Source organism: Meleagris gallopavo, chromosome 10 (assembly GCF_905368555.1).
Source record: "Meleagris gallopavo chromosome 10, MGAL_WU_HG_1.1, whole genome shotgun sequence".
In the NCBI taxonomy this organism is placed as follows: domain Eukaryota; kingdom Metazoa; phylum Chordata; class Aves; order Galliformes; family Phasianidae; genus Meleagris; species Meleagris gallopavo.
Genome location: NC_139413.1, coordinates 605,715 through 627,342, shown reverse-complemented (window position 1 = coordinate 627,342; position 21,628 = coordinate 605,715). Strand labels below are relative to the sequence as shown.

General features: G+C 42.1%; 1 protein-coding gene across 5 annotated transcripts in view; it reads right to left on the bottom strand.

Moving 5' to 3' along the window:
• Positions 1–21,628, bottom strand: part of PLA2G4A (phospholipase A2 group IVA) — a 109,339-nt gene that overhangs the window by 75,745 nt on the left and 11,966 nt on the right. For 3 of the 5 annotated variants that reach the window (XM_085231120.1, XM_085231118.1, XM_085231122.1), the window contains exon 1: positions 349–621. The exons of 1 other annotated variant lie outside the window; for it this stretch is intronic. Coding sequence is in view for 1 of the 4 variants with exons in the window: in XM_085231117.1 (XP_085087243.1) it covers positions 349–420 (72 nt within the window). In the remaining 3 variants the exon portion in view is untranslated. Of the gene's footprint in view, positions 1–348; positions 623–21,628 lie in introns of those variants that run through there. One more of the 5 variants, XM_085231117.1, reaches the window with a different exon arrangement.

Below are 21,628 nucleotides of genomic sequence, written 5' to 3'. Positions count from 1 at the left end.
GCGGGCGCGCTACTCGCCGTCAGCGCTGCAGCGCGCGGTGCAGCCGTCGCCGCGGGCAGCGCCGGGACAACTGCGCGCCCGCCCCGCGTCCCGGAGCGGCGTGAGCAACGAGCGTGACGCAGCTCCCGCTCTCCCTCCTCCCACGTGCGTGCGCACAGCCCCGCGGAGTCCCCCTCTTCCGCTCCGCCGTGCTGCCGCTCTCCCCGCTCCGGGCGGAGGTCGCCCCGCTCAGCTCCGCGCCGCCCCCCGAGGCTTCGGATCGCGGGAGGGATCTCCTCCCCGGCGATTCACAGCGGCCCGAGCCCCGCGCTGCCCCACACTGCCCCCCGCCCGGCCCGAGGCGCTTACGGCTGCGCGAGATCCCGCGCGCTCGGCGGTCCCTGCCGGTCCGGGTGCCGTCGCGCTCCGCGTTGCGGGCATTCGGCACTTTGCAGCCGCGCGGCGGGGGAGGCGCCAGCCGTCAGCTGACCGCCGCTCTTAAGGAGGCGAGCCGAGCGCCGGGGCTGCGCGACGCGCGGGGCCGCGGTCTGCGGGAGCTTGGGCGCGTTGGAGCCGTGCGGACCGCCCGTACCGCCCGCACCGGCAGCTGGGGATGGCGCGCCGGGCTGCGGTCGGCCCGCGTGGCTCCGTGCCAGGCTGCATCCGGGCCTGCCGGCTGCGTGGCGGGGCATCCTGAAATCTCCGGCCTCCGTCTCTGCTGTGGAGCCCGGGTTTACTGCCGCCAGGACGAAGCGGCTCGCACACACGTGGAGTCCCTCCTCTTGCTGCTCGTCTCAGACTGCAGCTCCTCACGCTTCAGTACTGTTAAAAGATTTGACTCTGAAATACACCCCGGTCGTGCCTTATCCAAACTACACCTCATGTGGTGCAGATCTGTCTCAGATCTCTACGTTTTGGGTGTGTGCAGTGGTCTTTCCTGGAGGAAGGGGGAGGAAGAACTTCATGGAGGCAGCTGGCTGCTTTGGGCTGGTTTTAATGGGAAAGCACTGGTTTTCATTAATTCTGTCATTTCTGCAAAGATGTAGAATGTCTTTAAATACCTCTTCCACATTTGTTCTGTTTTTCTTTAAAGTATTTTAAAATGATGTATTTTGAAGCATATTAACATATATTTGTAAACAAATATTTGCTGCATCATTATCATGAGATTAAAAAAAAAATGCCTACTTGGGTTTGTGAACTCCATTGTGGGTCAGCAGGAGAACCTGCCGGGCTTCACCTGCAGCTCACCCAGCACTGGCCTCTGCGTACCACATAAAGCTTGTTCTTCCTTAGGTACCAAAAGAACGAGAGTGGATTAAGGAGAAAAATGCCTTGAATTATTCAAAGTGCAGAAAACCAAAGGGTAGGCTTCCACAAGTGAGAGGTAAGTAGGCAGCATTCAGATCCTATTAACAAGGTTCCTAGAAGTGTGGTAAGCTGGTAGCCACAATTAGGGGAAAATGAGCCTCTCGTCCCTGCAAAGCAATGCCAGGCAGAAACCTCATTTTCTCCATAATCTTAGTAGTCTTCTGCTATGATGCACTGCAAGAGCTGAGCAACTCTGACCATTACTTTTAACTTCGTTTTCTGTCTCATCTTGTAAGGAAAAAAAGGCATGGTAGGAAAGTGCTGTCCTGTGGGCACTGTCACAAAAAAGGGCAAGGTTGTGTTTGGAAAGCAGCCCCAGGACTGCCAGCTCAGAAAGCACTTATTTGATGTGGACAGCCTCTTCACCCATTTCTTCATTGTGCATATTTGAGGGAATATTAACCAGAAAAAGACAGCAAACCCACTATAGTGTCATTATTTGGGTACTTTTGACTCCCGAGTCAACTGCTCTCTGAAGATCACCCTCCGTCAATCTTTTGATAGGAAAGGACACTTCAGAATGTGTCAGTAGAGCTCAGTAACAGTTTTAAGACGTAGAAATGATAGATGGCATGAATATGATTGCTCTTAAGAAACCTGTTACTTTCTTCCCTCTTCCCTGCTGGCAAGGCTGAGGGTATGACCAGCTTTCCTCTTATCTACTTGTCCAAATTTTATTTTGAATTGCTGAAGAAACATACCACATCCTGCAGAGCGCTGGAGAGGCAGCGTTCCCAGAAGCTGTGTTCATCTCAGAGGTCACCATCAGCACCCACCGTGTTGGGATGAGCCAACAGTCTTGTTCCCAAGGACCTGACTTGCTCCCCAACATCTCCACCCTGGCATGGTTTCGCTCTGCTTATGCACAAGCTTCTGAAGCCACATGCTGCCCACAGGCTTCATTACCTGTCCCACAGCTGTGCCAAGCCCACATTTCATCTCCAATCTCACATTTTAAATATATGCAAAATGTTACTGCCAGGGTATGGTTCTGGATATCAGCAACAAATGGGGAACTCCAGTATTTCCATTGAAAATCCCCCATTTAGTTCTCAGTAGCAACACTGATTTTTCCCTGCCCAAGGAAGCAACACAGACTCTTGATAAGGCGCTGACTAATGAGGGGAGAAAAAATTCCTCTGCTTCTTCTGACAGAAGAAATGAAAAGCTTTCATTTACATTTTGACTGTTCCTGTTATTTCTCATAATATTATGAAAGTTATTTTTGGTCTTCATCCCATTTCTTCAAGAAAAATTATGGGTAGAGTTTGTCATTTTTTTTTCCTGTGACCAAACCAGCTGAGCAGATGCCCTCCCTGCTCCCTTGCTCTACCCCCTACGCGGTAGCCCATTACTCACCCCACTACGTCCTTGTAATCTTTTGTGGGTGCCTGGCCAAACAATGTCTGAATTAACTGGGTTAGGAAACCTCCTTCCACTCTCTTTCATGTGAAGGGTACTGTTGGTTTTTATTTTGTTGTTTCAGACTACTTCAGCCCACTAACAACTACCTGCCGGTGCTGCCGTTCATTCTAGGACACCCCACAAGGTCCTGCCCTCCCCGGCCTGACTCGTCTCTGTCTCTGGGAGGAGGGAGGTGTTTGGCCAAAGCCTTCAGATCCAGCGCCACCTTCTCTGCTTCTGCCTATGACGGTGGCAAATCAGCCCTTGGCGTGGCCCACAGTGGAAACAAGCCATGAGCTGCAGTGAGGCAATTAGAGGGTGTGGGAATGGCATTGTGAAGTACCAAGCAGACAAAGGTCTTTTCTAAAGCAGACTTGTAAGGGAAGCTATGACAAATTACAGAGGGCATTTTAAGTGTGCTGCTCTTGAGCGTCAAGGCTCAGACAAAACTGTAGGCAAAACCACCGAAAAGCAAGACTGGTCATATCAGGACAAACAATCATCTAAGGAAACAAAAAGGGATATTTTGTCAGATGCTTAACACAAACCTGGAATTTTCTTTTAGTCACAAACACCTCACAGTGCATCAGGAAAAAAAAAAAAAGTAAAAATCACTCTTTGGTTAGGTCTACAAACTGCAGCTATTGAAGGACTACCTCGAGTTCCACCTCCCCAGGACTTCTGTGACAAACGCTTGCTCATGCAGAGACAAAATGTCTCTTTTCTGTGGTAAAAATAGTTTCATCCGTTATATATAACACCAAAAGGTGTTATATAACACCAAAGGGGAGAAAGGGGGAAATGTAACTCTTGTTTTTATGATTGCCTGTAATGATAAATAGCCATTTGCTTATCAGTTGCATAATCTGAAGAGTTGGATCCCTGGCTAAAACTGGACTCAGCTAGAAGCTGCCATCCCAGTGCCTCTTATCACAGACATTCTGCAGAAGGCATGCACTCCAGGTTTCCACTTGACTCGTCTGAGGCAATTTATCAGACACGTTGTCACAGTGGAAAACTGAAATTTCTTCATTGCTCTGCACTCAGTCCCCCATATCCACACGCAAACATCCCTCCTCAACACTTAAAAAATAACTAATCATTCTGGCAGACTTTCCACTGCGAATGAGGAAAATTTGCACTCAGAGTGAATTCTGCTCAGGTGCCCAGTGCTTTGGCAGAGCCCTGCTTTCTGTCCTTTCTTCCACCTACATGGTGGTTTGCTCAGGCTGTAGCCGAGTCACCCAAGGCAGTTAGGGAAACAAACATGAAGGGCTGAAATAACAGCAGGTCTTAGACACAATGCTGAAATCCCGAAATATCTTCTGAGAGCTTGAAGTACAGCATGTTGGGTGAAACCTTCATATTTAGGAAGCAGTTAGTCTCTGTAATTGTCTGCTGTTATATCTGTAATGTCTGACCTCATAAAATGGTAGGATTGCAGGATAACTCAGGCTGGAAAGAGATCTCAGGAGGATTCTGGTCCAACATCCAGCTCAAAGCTGGGGAAGCTCTGTATTCAGGCCAGGCTTCCCAGGGCTTGATCAAGTCAGGACTTGGAAACCTCCAAGGATGGAAGCAGCACGGCATCTCAGGGCCACCCCTGCTGCTGCCAGCCTGCCCTCGAGGGGAACAAGTTTCTCCAAATATCCACTCCATACCTTTCCTGATGGGCTCAGGCCCGCTGTCTGAGGTTTTCACACCACACATCAGCCCTGTGAAGGGACTGGCTCTGTCTCTTTCATCCCCTCCCTGCACACACAACTGCTGTGCTTCACATTACACCCTGAGCTGCAGAACAGCCATATCTGCCACAAAGTGACATGGCACTTGGATTTCCTTCAAATCAGTGCCAGTTGAAGGGCCAGCACAATGCTCCTGATAGCTGGTTTGTGAACAACCAGATCAGTTGAAGTAATCTCACAGCAGTTGACATTTCAAGGTAGTTTTGCATTATTTAAAAATCCTTTATGGTATTAGCAGCTTCTCTGCAACAAAACAGGAAAATCACATGACTTGCCAACAAAGTACAATAATTATACAACTAAGGCTGATCATATTTATACTAGAAGCACTTAAGAGCATTCATTTTTAAGACATTAATACAGGACCGAACTTGGGATTAAAGTATACCCCAGAGTACTATTTATACCATAGAAGTCAACAAAGCTGCCTGAGTCTAAACAAAAATCAGTCATAAAAAAGAAGCAGCAGACCAAAAGAAAAAAAAATAACTTGATCAGCAGCTTACATCTAAGTGGTATGGAGTTCATTACTCTAAAGATCTGATGTTCTGGCTGTAATTGCCCACCTTCTTTCTTCCCCATAGCTTGTCTCCATCAATGATCACCTGCAGAAACCTGAAGTCATGTAATACGCTCCTCTCTCTGGCAGCAGCACCAGACTGAAAATTCCTCCCCTTGGGTAGCACCAGGACCACGACTTTTCAGTAACTGCTTTTGGACATAACTTGCTGCCTCTGATTAATCATTTTGAAGGAATACCCTCAATCTCTGTACATTCTTGTGACTACAAATTCCAATTCCACAGTTTGAGCCAACAGAAAAGTTACATTATTTTGTTTGTTTGTCCACAGGGTTGCCCATCATACTGGATGCAGCTGAACCTTTGTGCTCTAAGTAACTGCGAGTAATTTCCTGTAGGCATTTTCCAAACTGTCAGTTACTTACAGATATCTATTACTCATCTCTTTTCCGAACTCTGTTGATTTCGGTTTTTTTTTCCTTGAGGCGCGCCATTTCTTTCACTTACATTTTTTATTTTCTGTGTGTTGTTCATAAGATGGGTGAGTAGAATGACACACATCATTCAAAACATGGGCTGTGAGTTCACAAAGTAACAATGGGTTTGCTTGTGTTCTATTTCCCTCGTAATTATTTTTAACTACTTAGTTGCCTTTTGCATACTGTTGAGCTATCCATAAGATGACCAGCTCTCCTTCCTAACAAGTAATGCCAGCTTAGAATCTGTGGCTGTGCATATGCTCTGCAGTTGCAGCTAGATGGAATAATTCTGCTAGCTACAAAGCTGGCTCCTCACTATTCAATCTTTTATTTTCCTGTTCATTTATGCATATAAAAGATAGCACTGCTTCCAGCAAGAGATTCCACTGGTTATTGCTCTCGGTTATGAAAAGTGAACACATAATTCCTACCTTTCCTCCCCAGTCTCTTTTAACCATTTATTAATTCATGAGAGGATTGGAGATATTTTGCCTTCTTTTCCAAAAATCCCAGTTTATCAGATCGGAACACCTTCACCTAAATGATGGCAAACATCTTCTAAGTAGATTTATGAGGTACAATTTCCTCTTGAAAAAGAAATGTTATCACAGCACATTAACAGCTCTATTTTAATATTGCCTAGCAAGGGGTAAGCATTGCTCTAGAAGCCTCAGGACTGCTCTGCAACCATCTCTGAAAAAAATTGGTTGCGTATCAGTTCTGGGCTTCCAGCGATATTGAATTCAATGATAGGCTGCATACAACAAAACCAGCGGTTGAGCATTTTTTTACTTGAGCTGCTCTTACATTTGTGTTATCAACCTGTCCTGAGATTCTTTTACTGAGACTTTCCCTCTAACTCTGCCCCTTGACAAATGACTCCACTGTGGGAATCTCATTGACTTCTGCTGTACGAAAGGCGGATGCAATTAATTTGTGTAGGTTTCCTACTGTTTGCTGTCATCCTTAAGTGGTCCTGTCACATCTTACATTCACTGAAAGAAATTGAAAAAGACAGTGTAAGCAGGAAGAAATACAGTTCTGTTTGAATGTAACCTAAAAATCAGCAACTAAGGAAGACTGTGATCTGAAAAAAACTGAATTAGAGGCATTCACAAGAAGTCGACCCCACTACTTTACATTAGAGTGGTTCACAATACCCAAAGCAAAATATCTAAGAGTTTGGAAGGCCACATCAGAGAAGAGCAGAGGAACACGTAATGGGGCTGTGCTCTGTTCATCACAGCGAGAACCAGAACATGAATATAGGGCATTCAGGGACTTGATCATGTCCCACCCTTAACAGTCATGTTCTTGCCAACACATCTTTATTCATGGAAGTTGTTCAAATAAAGCAAATGGCAGTACACATGGGAGGAAGTATTTGCAGAACTCAGTGGTTATTCTGCTCTTGCAAGCATTTTGTGTGCAGTGAGACTTGCAAGACCTCTGCACAATGTAAAAAAAAATGTATTTTTATTAATAACTTTCTAACTTTGACAGTATGGAGCAGCTCAGATACTCACTGTGCTGGAGTTAATATACCTGGAGAGGGCAAGGGCTTCAGTGACACAAGTGGAGTTTTCTAAGAAGAATCCACACAGGTATCACAAGAAAAATGAAATAAACCCATATATCATAATATACACAGAGAAATAATAATAAGCAGTTTATATTTGACAGACACTTTTCAGGAGATAAAATACTTCTGTTAAGAAGCTCAGTGTAGTGTTTGAACAACTTCATTTGCCCTCTTGAAAATTACCAAATAATAACCATTCTCTCCTATTGTTTCCACTGTAGGTCCCTGCTTTTCTGCACACTTTATTGAAGTTCTTCATTCAGATTCTTCATTCAGTTAAAGAGTAACTTGCCCATTTCCTCTCTTGAACAAGTGCCTTTCTGCTACACTGACTTTTTTTTTCCCCAGTGTATTTTCAGTGTATTATTTAAATGCAATTTCCACTTCTGTACCGCAGCACTTAAGCAAATCTCCAACCTGTCACTTTTTGCATTAACTTTCCTTTTAAAATACTGAAAATAATCTTTCCTCTTTTGTGGTTATAAGATCTATTTAAACATTTAAAGTACGCCAGAAATGTCTTTCTTACTCAGATTATCACAGTTCTGTTAGTAGTGCTATTGCCCTGCAGTAACTCATTGCTCAGGCAGCTAAGAAAGTGGCAAAGAACGATGATAAAAAGGTTAAGCATTTTCCCAGCTGTCCCCCTTCAATGAATATTTCACCTTCAGCTTTCCCTGCTCTCTCTGTTACTCTAAACACATTTTGGAAATTTTTAAAAAATGAACTTTTTAAAAATAATTGGAAAAAGAGATTTCCAATTTACTCTGCGTTGTTTTATTATTAATAATAATTATTATTTTCACAATGCTCATTTTGATTCTGCTTCTCTTTTGACTAAAATCAATCTGACCTTTGCTGTGACCACAAGAAGAGGTTCAACACCCAAATCAGAATTATACAGGAAAAGCAGAAGTAATGAAAATCCCAGATGCTGTTTCCAAAGACTTTCTCCTGCTGCTGTAGAGCAGGGAGCCCTCCAGGGAATGCCCCCCAACTAGGAACTTAGACAAAACAACACAAAAAATATATATATGTACTTCAATTTCCTTGGGTTACTCTGGCTTCCTTCTCCTGAACGTCACTTCTTTGGTCTCATGTCCGTGAACTAAGATAGACTTAGGATACCTGCATCAAAGGCCATATGAGAAACTACACGAGAAAGAGAAATGACTGCATGTTTTATGTGTTCTGAGATTCAGCAGTGTTCCTGGCTACCATTACAGAGTGTTTATATATAACAGGGAACCTTGTCCCCCACTGTCCTAAATCTATATTACTAGGACAATAGTAAAGTGGATAAAATATCCCCTAACCACAAAGAAACACTCTGTAAAATAACTTAAATTCGATGGGGATCCATCCTACCAGGAAGAGCTAAGGGCTCCCAGTCCTTTAGCCATCACAAGGAAACTAAGACTCCTCAGTATACTGAATTTGAAATTGCAAAATAATTCCAAGTAGCTGAGCCTTTGTGTACAAATGCTACCATGTACCAAGCATCCAGTAATCAAAAATAAGTCGCCTACTGAATAATCTCTCAACCAACAGTCTCTGAAGTTTGGGAAGAATGAAGGTCACATACACAAAGTAATTTTTACATTACATTTACATAGTGTGGTTAGGTTGTGGTTGGGCTCGGTGATCTGTAACGTCTTTTCCAACCTGAGCAATTCTATGATTCTATGATTTGCAGAATGAGAAAACTGCATTTTTGTTTTGGCTTTTTTTTGTTTTGCTTTAAGGAATAGGTCATCCTGAAGTTAAACATGCCACCTTCTGTTCTCAAATGTTTGCCATAATATATAAGAAAAAGAGAAGGGGATCAAGAGCCAGCCACACAGATTGTAATGACTTACACATCTCAGAGGGAGAAACCATTCCATCCTTTATGTGACAAAGGAATAAATGCATTCAAAAATAAGAGCAAACCTGAAAACCTCTCAGCATTTGTAAGCTGAGTTCTTCTGTTGATACTTAGGAAATTTATCCAGGAGGTTGATTATATGTATTGCGATGAATGCTTCCCTTATTTATTTTCAAAGTAAGGCACTCTAACGATGAAAGACATCTGTTCCCAGAAATGACTGGAACACATTAAAACAAACAAATGCTACCAACACCACCACACACAGCAGCAATAATGAGCTGATGGTCTGATTTGTGAGGAGGAGCTGAGACATGGCAGTTAAAACCCAGACACATCTGAAGTCATCAACACAGACAGCTGCTGCTGATAAACAAACAATGCAGCAGAAACTTTTTTTGCTTCTGCAGACAAATCAGGGCAACACAATATAGCAAGAAAAAAAATGCATTTCATGTCTCTGAGCCTGGGGCTAGAGAATATCTTCTGATTTGCTTTCTCTGTCGGACAGTTACAAACACGCTCCAGGTAATTTTCCTGTACCTTCCCTCATTCTCTTACACTGTCAGGTTGTTCTGATTATAGAGAGAATCCCAAAGACAGGAACCTACTTAGCACAAACTATGTCAGACTTCCATAAAGCTGAAAATTGTATGGGATCACATTTACTCCTCCAAAGAGCTTTCATTTCTGTTGTTATAATTATTGGCTATCTTCTTGTTACTCTGTAGAGACCCGGAGATCAGAGAAATACATGAAGCGTATGTCCACCTTTAGCCATTAAATGCAGTGTTACGGGCATTATCTCAACATCAGCAAGACCAGAATAACTGCTTTCTTGCCTGGAAAAGAACAGGATGCAAACCCCTGTTTTAGCTAAATATTGCCTAAATGCAGCAGAGAATAGTGTTGTTATTTTTGGAACACCCTTCAGCTTCATGGTTATTCTCCCTACCCCTCAGAGTACTGCTATCTAATGGAAAAGAACTGATATAATTTGCCAAATAAAACAAACTTTATACAGGAATTAGTAGAGCATGTTACTATTATTTTCTGACAAGGCATAATTCCTTTCATTAATAACTAAGTGGGTGAAACAACTCAGTCTCCAGTGAATACGCTTCTTTATAGTCCTTTATATTCCCAAATTAAATTCTCTTAAGGGACATAACCCCAAATTTACCATCAGGAAAGTAGGGCTTACTCCTGCAAAGCTGCCAAATAAAGCAGCTAAAGAATAAACAATTAAAGATGTGTGTATAAACAATATTTTTGTTAATATGAGACACTGGGATGTTTCATCAAGCCAAACCAGCCCATTACTGGCAGAAGGACACAGGCTTGTGTGAGGGCGCTTGGAGAGGGAGTCGAGTGAATGAAAGGCATGAGAAGAACAGCAGACAGACAGCATTTCTACTTTATTGTGAGGAATGAAGAGTGGCTTTGGTACAAGAAAATCAAGTGTGCAAGTCATTACAAATAGTAAAGAAGCAGAAATGAAAATATAGCAGAATGGAGCATATGAATGAGGTGCCTGCAGAGTTTGTCTTGTCTCTGGCAGAGCCTGGCACAGCAGCACTTGCAAAGGCTGCACAAGAGAAAATCCCTTTGGGTAGAAACCACGTCTCTCAACAGCTGTTGCACCCTTCACTTTGGCACTTCCAAACCCTGACCTTTCTTCTTTTGTTCTCACATGAACTGGCAGATTTCAGCAAGCAGTCAATGCACAGATCTTAGCAAGCAGATCTCTTCTTGCTAAACAGCCAACTGGACTCGATCTTTAGCATCACTTCCATCAGTACCATCTCTAATTTGATGCCAAGAGCAAAGAACTTGTTCTAACATTATGCTCATCAGAACAGAACTGTGCTTGCTTGCTGGCTACCTCTTGTCTCCCTACTCACACAGCAGGACTACATCTAATTCAATGAATGGAAAATTCTTCCCTGCTGCCTCTCTCCATGCAGAAGAATGTGTGTACATTTGTGTACATCCCAAAACCAAGCTCCCTGTGTAGAAGATGGTGTGAAACCTGTACAGAACCTTGCAGTAAATACTCCAGATAGCTCAGATTCTGAATGAGACTTCTCAATGCGCTTTTATTCTACTGTGTGTATATCTGATAGAGTGGAACAATACCACCAGCTGAAATGGCACCGAGGCTTTAAGGACTCCTATTAAAGTCCAGTTTTAAATAAGCAGAAGCAGGAGGTGATGGAAGCTTTGCTAATCAGGACACCTCTTAAGCCCTGCTGAAGGCCCATTGACGTCAAGGAAACATAAGCATGTGCATTGCTTTAATTGTATGCTTAGAAGCTGCTCTGAAATGGGTCATAGATGGCCAACTTCTGCGTTCATTAAAAATCTTATGGGGTCATGTGTCTCCCCCAGGGGAACTAAGTCTTGTATTCACGCATAAGTTTATTCTGTATTCTGTATGTGCAAACCATCCCAAGCCTAACCAGAAGAAATTTCTAAAGCTTGAATAACAATTCTCAGATATGACATTAAAACACTGTTTTTCTTATAATAAACTGTTGAAAACAAAACATTACTACTGTTAATGATTAACTTGCTAAGTCTTTGGTTTTAAGTTTTCCCTTAGGCTGCAAGCTGCTCTTTCAGGCCATTAATTGTTTCAAACAACCAATTTCCTTAGTATATTTCCTTAGAATGTAGTTTAATACCACCATCAGGTCAAGGTCACCGAACAGATTGGCTGGCTATTAGCCACTACTCCATTCTGCATCTTCCCACTTGTTCTCAAACTTTCTGTTTTCTCTTCTGTTGGCCCATTAGGAATAAAATGCATTGCTACAGACCTGGAATATTATAATTTCTGAAATAACTCCCCGATTAGTTGGTGCCATTGCAGACATCTCTTGCTCTGACTGCTCTGGATGGGCATGCATCCCCTCTGGTCTCTTCATATTAGAGCATCTTACTGGATCCTTGCTACCAGTCACTTGAGAAAAGTCAATTAAGGTGTGTGCTGCTAACTAAAAGCCCACTGTCATTTGTATGGAATGCATGTTCTCAGCAGGACTGACTGAATTCTCAGTCACTGAGATCAATCGTTCAAACATGCTGGGCCTGGAATGGCTCTTGTAGATGGAGCCAGCACTGCAGGAAGCTGTCCTCCTGAAATCCACTCCAGCACAGCAGTGGCAGAACCAGCGGGCCATGGTTATGCAGAGGAGAGAACAAGACATTACTCTTCTTTCCCCTCTTCTGCCCCTCATTTGTGCCTCCTTTGCTTCTTGCTGCCACCCCCTCATCCCTTGTTCAACATCCTCAAGATCGTTTCTACCGCTTCCCGTGGTGGCCTGTGAGAGACCACTGTTAAGAGAGCCTCTCCTCTCATCCAGTTGAAATGTTTCCTCTGTTACTTTGCCTGTTATTTTTAAAGACACCTGAAACTTCCCTGTCATCCTCCTGTATATGCTCTTCCAGTGTCTGCAGTCAGTTAGTTGTCCTGCGAGTTGTCATTTAGCCAAGTTATGCAGTATATTTACCTTTTTTTACATCCTCTCATAACCCAAAACTTCCAGCCACTTATCTTTTTTATTTCTGGGTTCTCTCTCAACTTCTCCCAAGCGCATTCTGCTTAGAAGGGAATGCCACAATCTGGATATAATTGCACTAACAACAGTGTGTTCCACTCTGGTACATAATGGGACCAACCTCAGAATCATACTGGGCTGTTCTGGGTAATTCTGAACAACTTGCTGTGAGTTGTTATACCAGAATTTCAGTAGCATAATTTTTTCCCTATTCCTGTCTTTCACTCTGGTTGTTTTGTTGTTGTTGTTTGTTTGTTTGTTTCAGATGATTTCCTTTTGGCTGCACATTTCTGTGGTTCCCATCCTGAATTTCATTTTGTATAATTTTTTTTCCCAATTTCTTCAGCTATTTAGTTTCTGTATGTTTACTTTGGTGTCTTCTTGACCTAACAACTTCCTGTCACTTACTGTCACTTCAAAGACATGTTTGTAACACTTCATCTATCTGAAGCTTAAAAACAGCAAAGAATTAAAACATAATGAAGTATTACTACATCTTTAAAGACTATGACTTCTCCATATTGCCACAAATTTAAAAGAATACACTACCATCTCGTTGAAGCCACCACTAATAATTAGTTTCTTCATTAAAAAATAATCATAATCCTCCTTAAAGCATGACTTTTCTTATTTTGTAAATGTCTCAAATTTCATTAGCATTCACTTACACATAATCAACTAACTCATTAATTACAATTGACTGGATACTTGCTTTTGTAAGTAAATTGATGTCATTAATTACCTTTTATTTACTACTGTACATAGCCCATTGTCAGCCTATAGCAATTTCAAGTAGTTTTGAACTTGAGATGGCAGGATTTCAATTTTATTCCTTTTGACAGTGTTTTACTTAAGCTTTGTTTTATTATGTGTTGCTGTCTCTTCAGCCACTAATTTTGCAAAACTCCCATAAGAACGAATGTTGGAATTTTGGAGGGGCAGAAAGGGAAGGGGGGAGAGAGGGAAGCCTACAGTCACACGTGGATTCCTTTTCCTGGGTCTAAAGTGGCATAAGCAACATCTGAATTTTTTAAAATTTGGTTCGCTACATAGATAGAGACAGAGATATAAAGACAGAGACAGACAACGTGGACTAAGACTCTTTTTTCCCTAAACTTAATTTTTTCACTTTCTTCCTCCAGCATACAACATCCAGAAGTTTCACTGTATCTAAGAACTGAGCAATGATGCAAAGATCTTTGATGCTCCAAATTCTCACATTTGAAACTCAGGTTAAGAATCCTTGTTATTTATCTCAGAAAGCACCGGTTCCCAAAGTGAACTCATTTCTGCTGACATGCTCACTGAAATTAAGGAAAAGCTTGAGTGGAAGTAACCAACTCACACAGCACACTTATTTCTCACTGGGAATAACTGTAATCAGTAGATTCATGAGATGTAATGCACAAAGTACATTTTAATCATCTTTCAGATGGGTGTAATGTATCAGAGAAAAAGTGCACTTAGCTGCCCAGAAGACATGGAAGGTCATTAGCAAGGAAAGATTAGGATGAAAAGCCTAACTGTCCCTTTCCTAGTAATTAAATGGAAGTGATATTTCCAGTTTAAATTTAGCACAGCAGTAAAAGCTGTACAAAATTACAAGAATGCCAAGGACACCTCTGTGTTTGCAATATGTCTTACTTAAAAGGGAAGTGTTTGTTCAGCCAAGCACGCTGCTCCTCTTTGATGCCAACTTTAACAACACCGGAGCAGCTCTGTGTGCTGCTCTTGAAGTTATGTAATGCCTCAGATTATGCTGCACACAGTGCGCACAAGTATAGTATTGAGCTTCCTTCCCAAATTAGAGAAATACCTGTGCCATTTTCTCAGCCATATATTAAAGTAATTGCACAGAAATGCAAGAGGAAAGGATAAGAAGGAAGGCCAGGAAACTGATCTGTCATCGCTGTTCTTGCCTTTTATGAGCTCAGTAAGTCTCAGGTGCATGTGGGACTTCAGCAGGCACCCACAGTGCCTGAAACCACCGGCACCACAGAGCCTCTTTATCCACATCAATCACCTGTAGTGTACATAGAGACTGAGGTGGTCCCAAGTTCCACAAACCTGTAATGTAAAGACATTTTATCTTCAGCCAGACCCCTCAGAAATTACACACTTTAGATTTCTGATACAGAGTAAAATTAGGTCTAGAGTTTCAAACACACCAAACTGTGCTTCACCCTGGGCTCTCAGAAATTCCTGTGAGTATACAACTATATAGCTGGATGTGCCACATGCATACGCACGCAAATACCCTTTGTACTGATATATCAGTATGTTATAATCAATGTGGTGAGCAGTCTGCATCACTGCATGTAATACCAACAGCAAAGAGAAAAACAACTGAGCAGCATTAGAAGAAATCAAAAGAGAAATCCTTACCAGCTGAGCTTTCTCCATACAAGTGGATCCACTGCCGTTTAGCAAAATGCTTTTACTGCAGCAGGAGGATAAGAATGCCACTCATCCCTCTCTAACAGCCAAATACTCATCAGCATTAAGAGTAGTACCTGTGTTCAGCTGACTCATCATTCTGTGTCTCCTATTGATTCTGGATTTTCACCAAATAGAGCAAATCTTGGGTATTTTCATGGGACACAATCCTGTCCGGTTTCTCACCATGTGGAAAGAATAGCTTAACTATGTCATCAGGCTTAATTCTTAGCTCTTCTCTCAGATGATCCGTATCACCGATTCCTAGCTATGGCCCTGCTCAGCCACTCCTTTCTTTGTTTGTCTGAAGGATTGGTAAAATCTGATTTTTCTGATCACAACAGGCACATTGTGCTGGTTTCAGCTGGGACAGAGTTGACTTTCTTCAGTGTCTGGTATGATGCTGTGTTTTGGCTTTAGGAGAAAAACAGTGTTGATAAAACACTGATGTTCCAGTTGTTGCTGAGCAGTGCTGCACAGAGCCAAGGTTGTTTTGGATCTCAGCTTACCCCACTGCGAGAGGCTGGGAAGGCATGAGGAGCTGGAAGGGGACAGAACCAGGACATCTGCCCTCAACTGGTCACAAGGATATTCTGTCCCACATGGCATCATGCAAAAAAAAAAAAAAAAAAAAAAATCAAAAAGGGTGGGGAATTGGCTTGGCAGGCAGCTGCTGCTTGGGGACTGAGTGGGCATCAGTTGCCACGTGGTGAGTAATTGCTTCTGCATCACTTGTCCTAAATAAATATATAAATATAAATGGCACCCACTGTCATTCATCAACACTTGCTTATATTTATGGAAACCAAACAGTGGATGCAACCTGTAAATATCACTATCATTACTATTATCATTTTTTTCCTTCATTTTCTGTCTTAGTAAAACTCAGTTTTTATCTCAGCCCACAAGTTCTACTTTGTTGTTTATTTTCCATTCTCTCTGCAATCCCCTTTATGGTGTTGAGCTGCCCAGCAGGTTAAATCACAACAGCAAGCTGTAAATGTCACTGTGCTGACTGTAGCTAAAAGGGATACAAAGTACAGCTAAAACATTTGCTGGAAGGGAGACAGCTCGATAGGCAGATGGATAGGTATCATTATCATCCAAGCTTTGGTTGGAAATATGCTGGCCATGTGCCAGAACTGTGTAACAGAGATTTTACTCAGCAAAATGTCAAGCAGTGGAGAGCAAGTAAGCAGAGCCATCCTAGAAGAAGGGATGTCACGTGGAATGGTGTCTGGAAAATCACCAAGCTGGGTCTAAGCACTGATACACCTAAATAAACATTCATAGACATATAAATTAGCATACACTCATGTGTCAGGAACTCACTTCAGTTCTTCCTACAGCTTTAAAGATTTAAACAAAACATGGGAGCTTCATGTTGTCTCGCTCATGGACTTGCTTTAGCACTGCACCACTGATTATGCACAGTTAAGAGTGTTTCTCCTTGGATGCTTTACTTTGAATTTCATACACTACTTTTTGCCAAATAATGAAAAATTCTTTACAACTTCACGTTCAGCTTTTGATCCAGCAGACCTGAGTAATCAAAATACCTGCAACCTTTGGCTCTTCACCATCAGGTCCATCCTGTTGTTCACGCGTACTGCAGCATGGAGCTCTCCAGTAGCTGTGTGCATGCCCACCACCCTTCTGTGCTGAGGTAGGGTGAGGATGGGATTTTTATGGAGTTTCTCAGGACTAACTAGTGCAAGACAAAAATATACACCTGCACAAAGCTAAGAAGGCCAAAGAAAGTCTTTAATGCTAAACGTGGACTTAACAGAAATGCTAAAGTCCAGTTCCTCCCTGGTACGCCACAGTACTAAGCTAAGGTAGCTGTAGCTAAAGCTAACAACTCATAAAAAGAGCCAGAAAGCAGCTTCCATCTCAGTGGTGGATGTAAGCAGTGGTTCCCACTGATGTTCACCACCAGGATCTCACTGCAGTAGCACACTTTTCATTAGGAGCAGCTTCAGCCTCTTGGGTGTCACAGCCCATAGAAATAGATGGCAAGAGGCCACAGAGCATGAGCCACAGAGGCTCAGAGTGGTCACTGCCACTGGTGATCCAAGGAAGCAGGTAGGAATGTGACCTGACCTTGTGTGCTACCCAGTGCTGCTGGTAGAAAAAAAAATACTCCAGATCAGGCAGAAAGCTGAGTCGTGGAATCACCCCTGTACCAGTCAGAGGGTTAAATACATATCAGTCATTGTATTCAGCTACATTTTAATGTGAACTATTTGAGCACATCATAAATGTTGTTTTTTTTTTTTCCAGAGGCAACTATGTTTGCAGATCCCTTCTTGCTATGCATGAGAAGAACCTGAAAACTTAGCTGAAAATGTACAAAGAGGTCTGATTTAATATATATCATAAATCATATATATATGTATAAATCATGTTTATGTTCAGTCTTTGCAATCCCAAATCCCAAACCCTCAGTCCTCCTTGTTTTGGGGATTACTTGCAATTTCTGCTACCAGAGACTCCCACTGGCAGTGCAATCCAGACGTCACATTTTGTAGGAGCACAGAAGGGTGCCCCTTCCCAGAAGTCAAGACATAGGTGAGAAGTTCTGCTGCTGCTCCAGTTAGAAGTTGGCACAGGAGCCTGAGCAAGTCTCAACACATTACATGTGAAGCTTATGGCAAAGACCTGATTTTAATTTCAAGGTCATTCTTCTTCCAGCTTGGGAAAAACTGGTTCATTTACCCAGGTCACATTTCTTTAGGATTTCTCTGATACGCGCTAAGCCAGTGCCTTGTCAAAAAAAGGCAAGCATGGAAACGTGCAATAAACCAGGAACACACAAAAAACACTCACTTCCTATTGTTATGCTTTCTTTGAAATAAAACCCTACTGGCTTTTTCCACGTTCTATTGGAATAAATGAGATTCTTGACCACAAATGACCACAGGCTCAGAAGCTCTGAGCTTGTGATTAAGTCAAGACCTGAGAAAGTGTGTATGATTCATATACATATTCTTATGCTATCAGTAGAGAAGAACATAGCAATGCTTTTGCTCCTAAGAACACACATCTTCTGAAGAACTATCTCTACTGCTAAAGACAGGCCTTAAATGTCTACAGCTAGTGTATGGAAATACAGATGATCTTTACCCTGCTGTAAATGGAATGGTCACCATTTGAAGCAGGAGAAGCATTATTACATAAAAATCTTTAACATAACACATACATTTACGTTATGCTTTTTTCTAAGTTTTGTATTAGTCGTTTAAGAACAAACAATGAACTCAATTTTTTCCTGTTTATAAAGTTTTCCCAGGAGGATGCCACTTGCATTAACTCCTCTTTTGTCACCCTTGCAGAGAATTGTGACTCTTCAGAGTTATGTCTGTTAAAGTCAGTATTAATTGATCAAATATTCAGCAAAGCAGTATCACAGACTGTATGTATTGTACACAAACCATTATAATAATAAACTCAAGAGTGACACTTCTCCTGATCATAATCCTGTGAAAAAAGCCTGGGGACACAGTCATACCCTTCTCAATGGAGATGTTCGCAGCATGCTTTGAAATCAAAGTACTCCGCAAGATCAGCCTCATTCGGCACCTAGCTTTCCCACCTTTAAGATGTAGTGAGACGTCACAAAAAGAATGACTATTTCACAGAAGCTTGACCTGCATGAAGCTTGATCCTACTCAAAGTAGCCCTCTGTAGCTCCATTCCCTAGCAAGCAAATCCCTCTGGGAATTTGACTATTGGGGGCTATTTGCTATGCAGATAAACTTTGAGTCTGCTCCCAAAAATCTTAACATCTTTGAGATTATTTCTGTTACTCTCTTTTGCAATTAATAGGCTATCTTAGATATACTGAATTCACCTTTTTGCACATTTATCTCACTGAATTCATACAATACAAAAAAACTAGAAACCTGGCAAGGAAAATGTTGGGCATAGAACCTGAGAGGAGATAAAAACAGGCATTATGTGTACATTGCTCTTCGTGCTTACTGTTGTTATGTGTATGTTCTCACAAATTTCAGCAAGAAGGGCTCTGAATCATGTCCATGTACACACCCAACCAAGAGCAATTCACTGTGCATTTTCAGTTGGAAAACACTGCAAAACCAATGATTTTCCTTTTTGAAAATAAAGTGGGGAGACTGGAAGAGGAGGAGAACCTGCAAATGGACGATCACTTTCAGTCTTAATAAGTTCTCCCCCATATTCTCTGAATGGGGTGAAAAATCAATAAACTGGTTGTTTCCATTATTTATTAAGTCCAATTTCTGAACTAAAGGCATTTCCCCAGCTACACAGGAGTAACCTGGTGATGTGCAGCTTGCAGCTCACCTCAGTCCCCAAGCTCTTCAAGAAGTGGGGTTTCCAACAGTCTCTGTGAGCTGGAAAGTTCTTATAACTGGAGAAGGCAAATAGTCCCCTCGCACAGTTCCTGTGCCATGCCATGCTACATAGACAAAAAGAGGAGTGAGTTCAGAAACAAAAAGGTGGCTATCATACCACTATATTTATAGTTCAAGATGCATTTCCTGTATAATTCGTACAAATCAAATTTGCAATCTGATTTGCGTAATGGTACTTTATTCAGTAACTGAATAGAACATTTACTGCTGGTAGGGTTGTTTGCCTTTTTGTAAATTATTATATTTTACTTTTAAGGTTAGCAAATTCTGTGGGTTTTTAGAGGTCTTCCACTTAGCTGCCATAGCCTGAAGTTTCATTAGTTCTCAAAAGTGTCATTTTTGTTTTGTCTTCTCACTTGGAAAAGATGAAGGCAGTAACTAAAAGGAGGGAGAAAAGGAGATTTTGGTTACCTATTCCCTTTTTGTACAGAAATCAACAAAACGATGCCTCACGTTCCCAAATTAGCAGGCATAGAGTGAATACACTTTTGAAGTGGTATCTAATTCAGGAAATAAATCAGCTCTTGTCCAATGAAACCTAGCAAGTTAATTGGGCACAGATGAACATTAAATACATTGGCAGTTTCTTGTTTTAGGACTTTTGTAAGCCCAAGAGGAGCTACAAATCCCCCATACACTGCAAAACATAATGAAATACTATTTATGTGGGTCCTTACACAAACCTGTGCAAGCCAATTTGGAAGCTCATCTGCCGTGGTTCATCTCATATAAAGAAACCATGCAGTACAACCATACCATGATAGTTCTGCTCTAGATATGCTTTTGGACAAAAAACAACAAGTTTTCTTCCAGAACTGTCTGCCCAAGTACTGCTTGCCACATTTTCCTAATGGTCTGTTGTCTTCCAAAACCAGTAAAAAAAAACTCCTTGGAGCCAGTCTGATCTATGACAGACACACTGGATGAGCAGAGGAACACGTCCATATGGCAGGCAGGGCTGAAACTATCAGCCCTTGTCAGAAGGAAGTACTTTGTGTATGCCCGATGAAGGACATGGTGCTGTATTTTAAACGAAAATTATGCAAACGAGAACACATAGTTTGAGGCAAGCTTGAAGGTTGCCTTTCAATCCTGGGTATGAATATAGATATAGCAAGCATCAATATACGTAAGTTACTCTGAAAGTAATGCCTGCTATTTATTTCCATGGAAATTACAAAGGATACAAAGGGAGCAAAAACACTATTTGATAGAGCAAATTCTCAGCAACAAACACTGTTTTTTAATACAGTCACTACTACTAGCCAACTTGTGCAGATGAGTTGATTGAGATGCTCTTCATTTTGTGGTATGACAGCTGTGTGTGGCTCTCCAAAATGTGGCTTGCCTTTCACATCACTGTCACCACTGTTGAAGTGCACCACTGACCACTTCACTGTGCTCACATCCACTGTTTGGTCTCCATAAATGTTTCAGCAGGTGTTAGTGAATGTCAGCGGGTGCCGTTTCTTCCTCACTGAGGAATTTAATGGCACTCCTTTGTCTCATACACCCTTCAATGTCAGGCACCATTCTGTCAGGCTGCCCCTCTGCTGCCATCTGTCGTAGGGCAACAACATGTAACGGGGTGTTGGTGGGAAGGTTCAACCTCTTCTGCCAAACCAGAAAAATCTGCCTCCCACATCATGGGCCAACATCATAAAATAGGAGGCACTACATTTGGAGTCCTTGTATTTAAAGCCAGAGAAAGAGGAGATTTTCCTTAAGATAAGGGCATGGCTATGCCAGGTGACAAAGACTGGTTTTAATCCAAAGTAGGTTAAAAACTCATTAATATTTCCGTTAAGTACCTGAGCAACATAGAATAGTTTAGGAAAAAGAAGATTAAAATTGACTTCCTAGTTAAGCTAGAATCAGAGCACCTCAAGAAGGGGAGATTTTGAAATTTTCATCTGGATCAAATCCAAACAGGCTTAGGGTATACAGTGAAACCCATCTATCTCAATCAGTGTTATTTTTCCTGAAGCAAACGCACAGACACGAGTTTGGTACAGGAACTGCTCTTTTTCTCCTGTTTTCCACAACAGTTCAGCTATCCAAATGTTGATGATGTGTGTAAATTTTTTATTTCACATTAGCCTTACACCGATTTGTGTTGAGAGGGCTTCCAGGTAGTAGGAGGATGCTGAAATATTCCATCCCCAGGACAGCGCTGGTGGAGTATCCAAAACATTGCTGTGTAAATCCCCATGGAGCTGCACAGACTTGTTGGGGAGCGGGTAACCATGAGCCAACACCACAGTCCTGCTGCACAGCATGGTGCA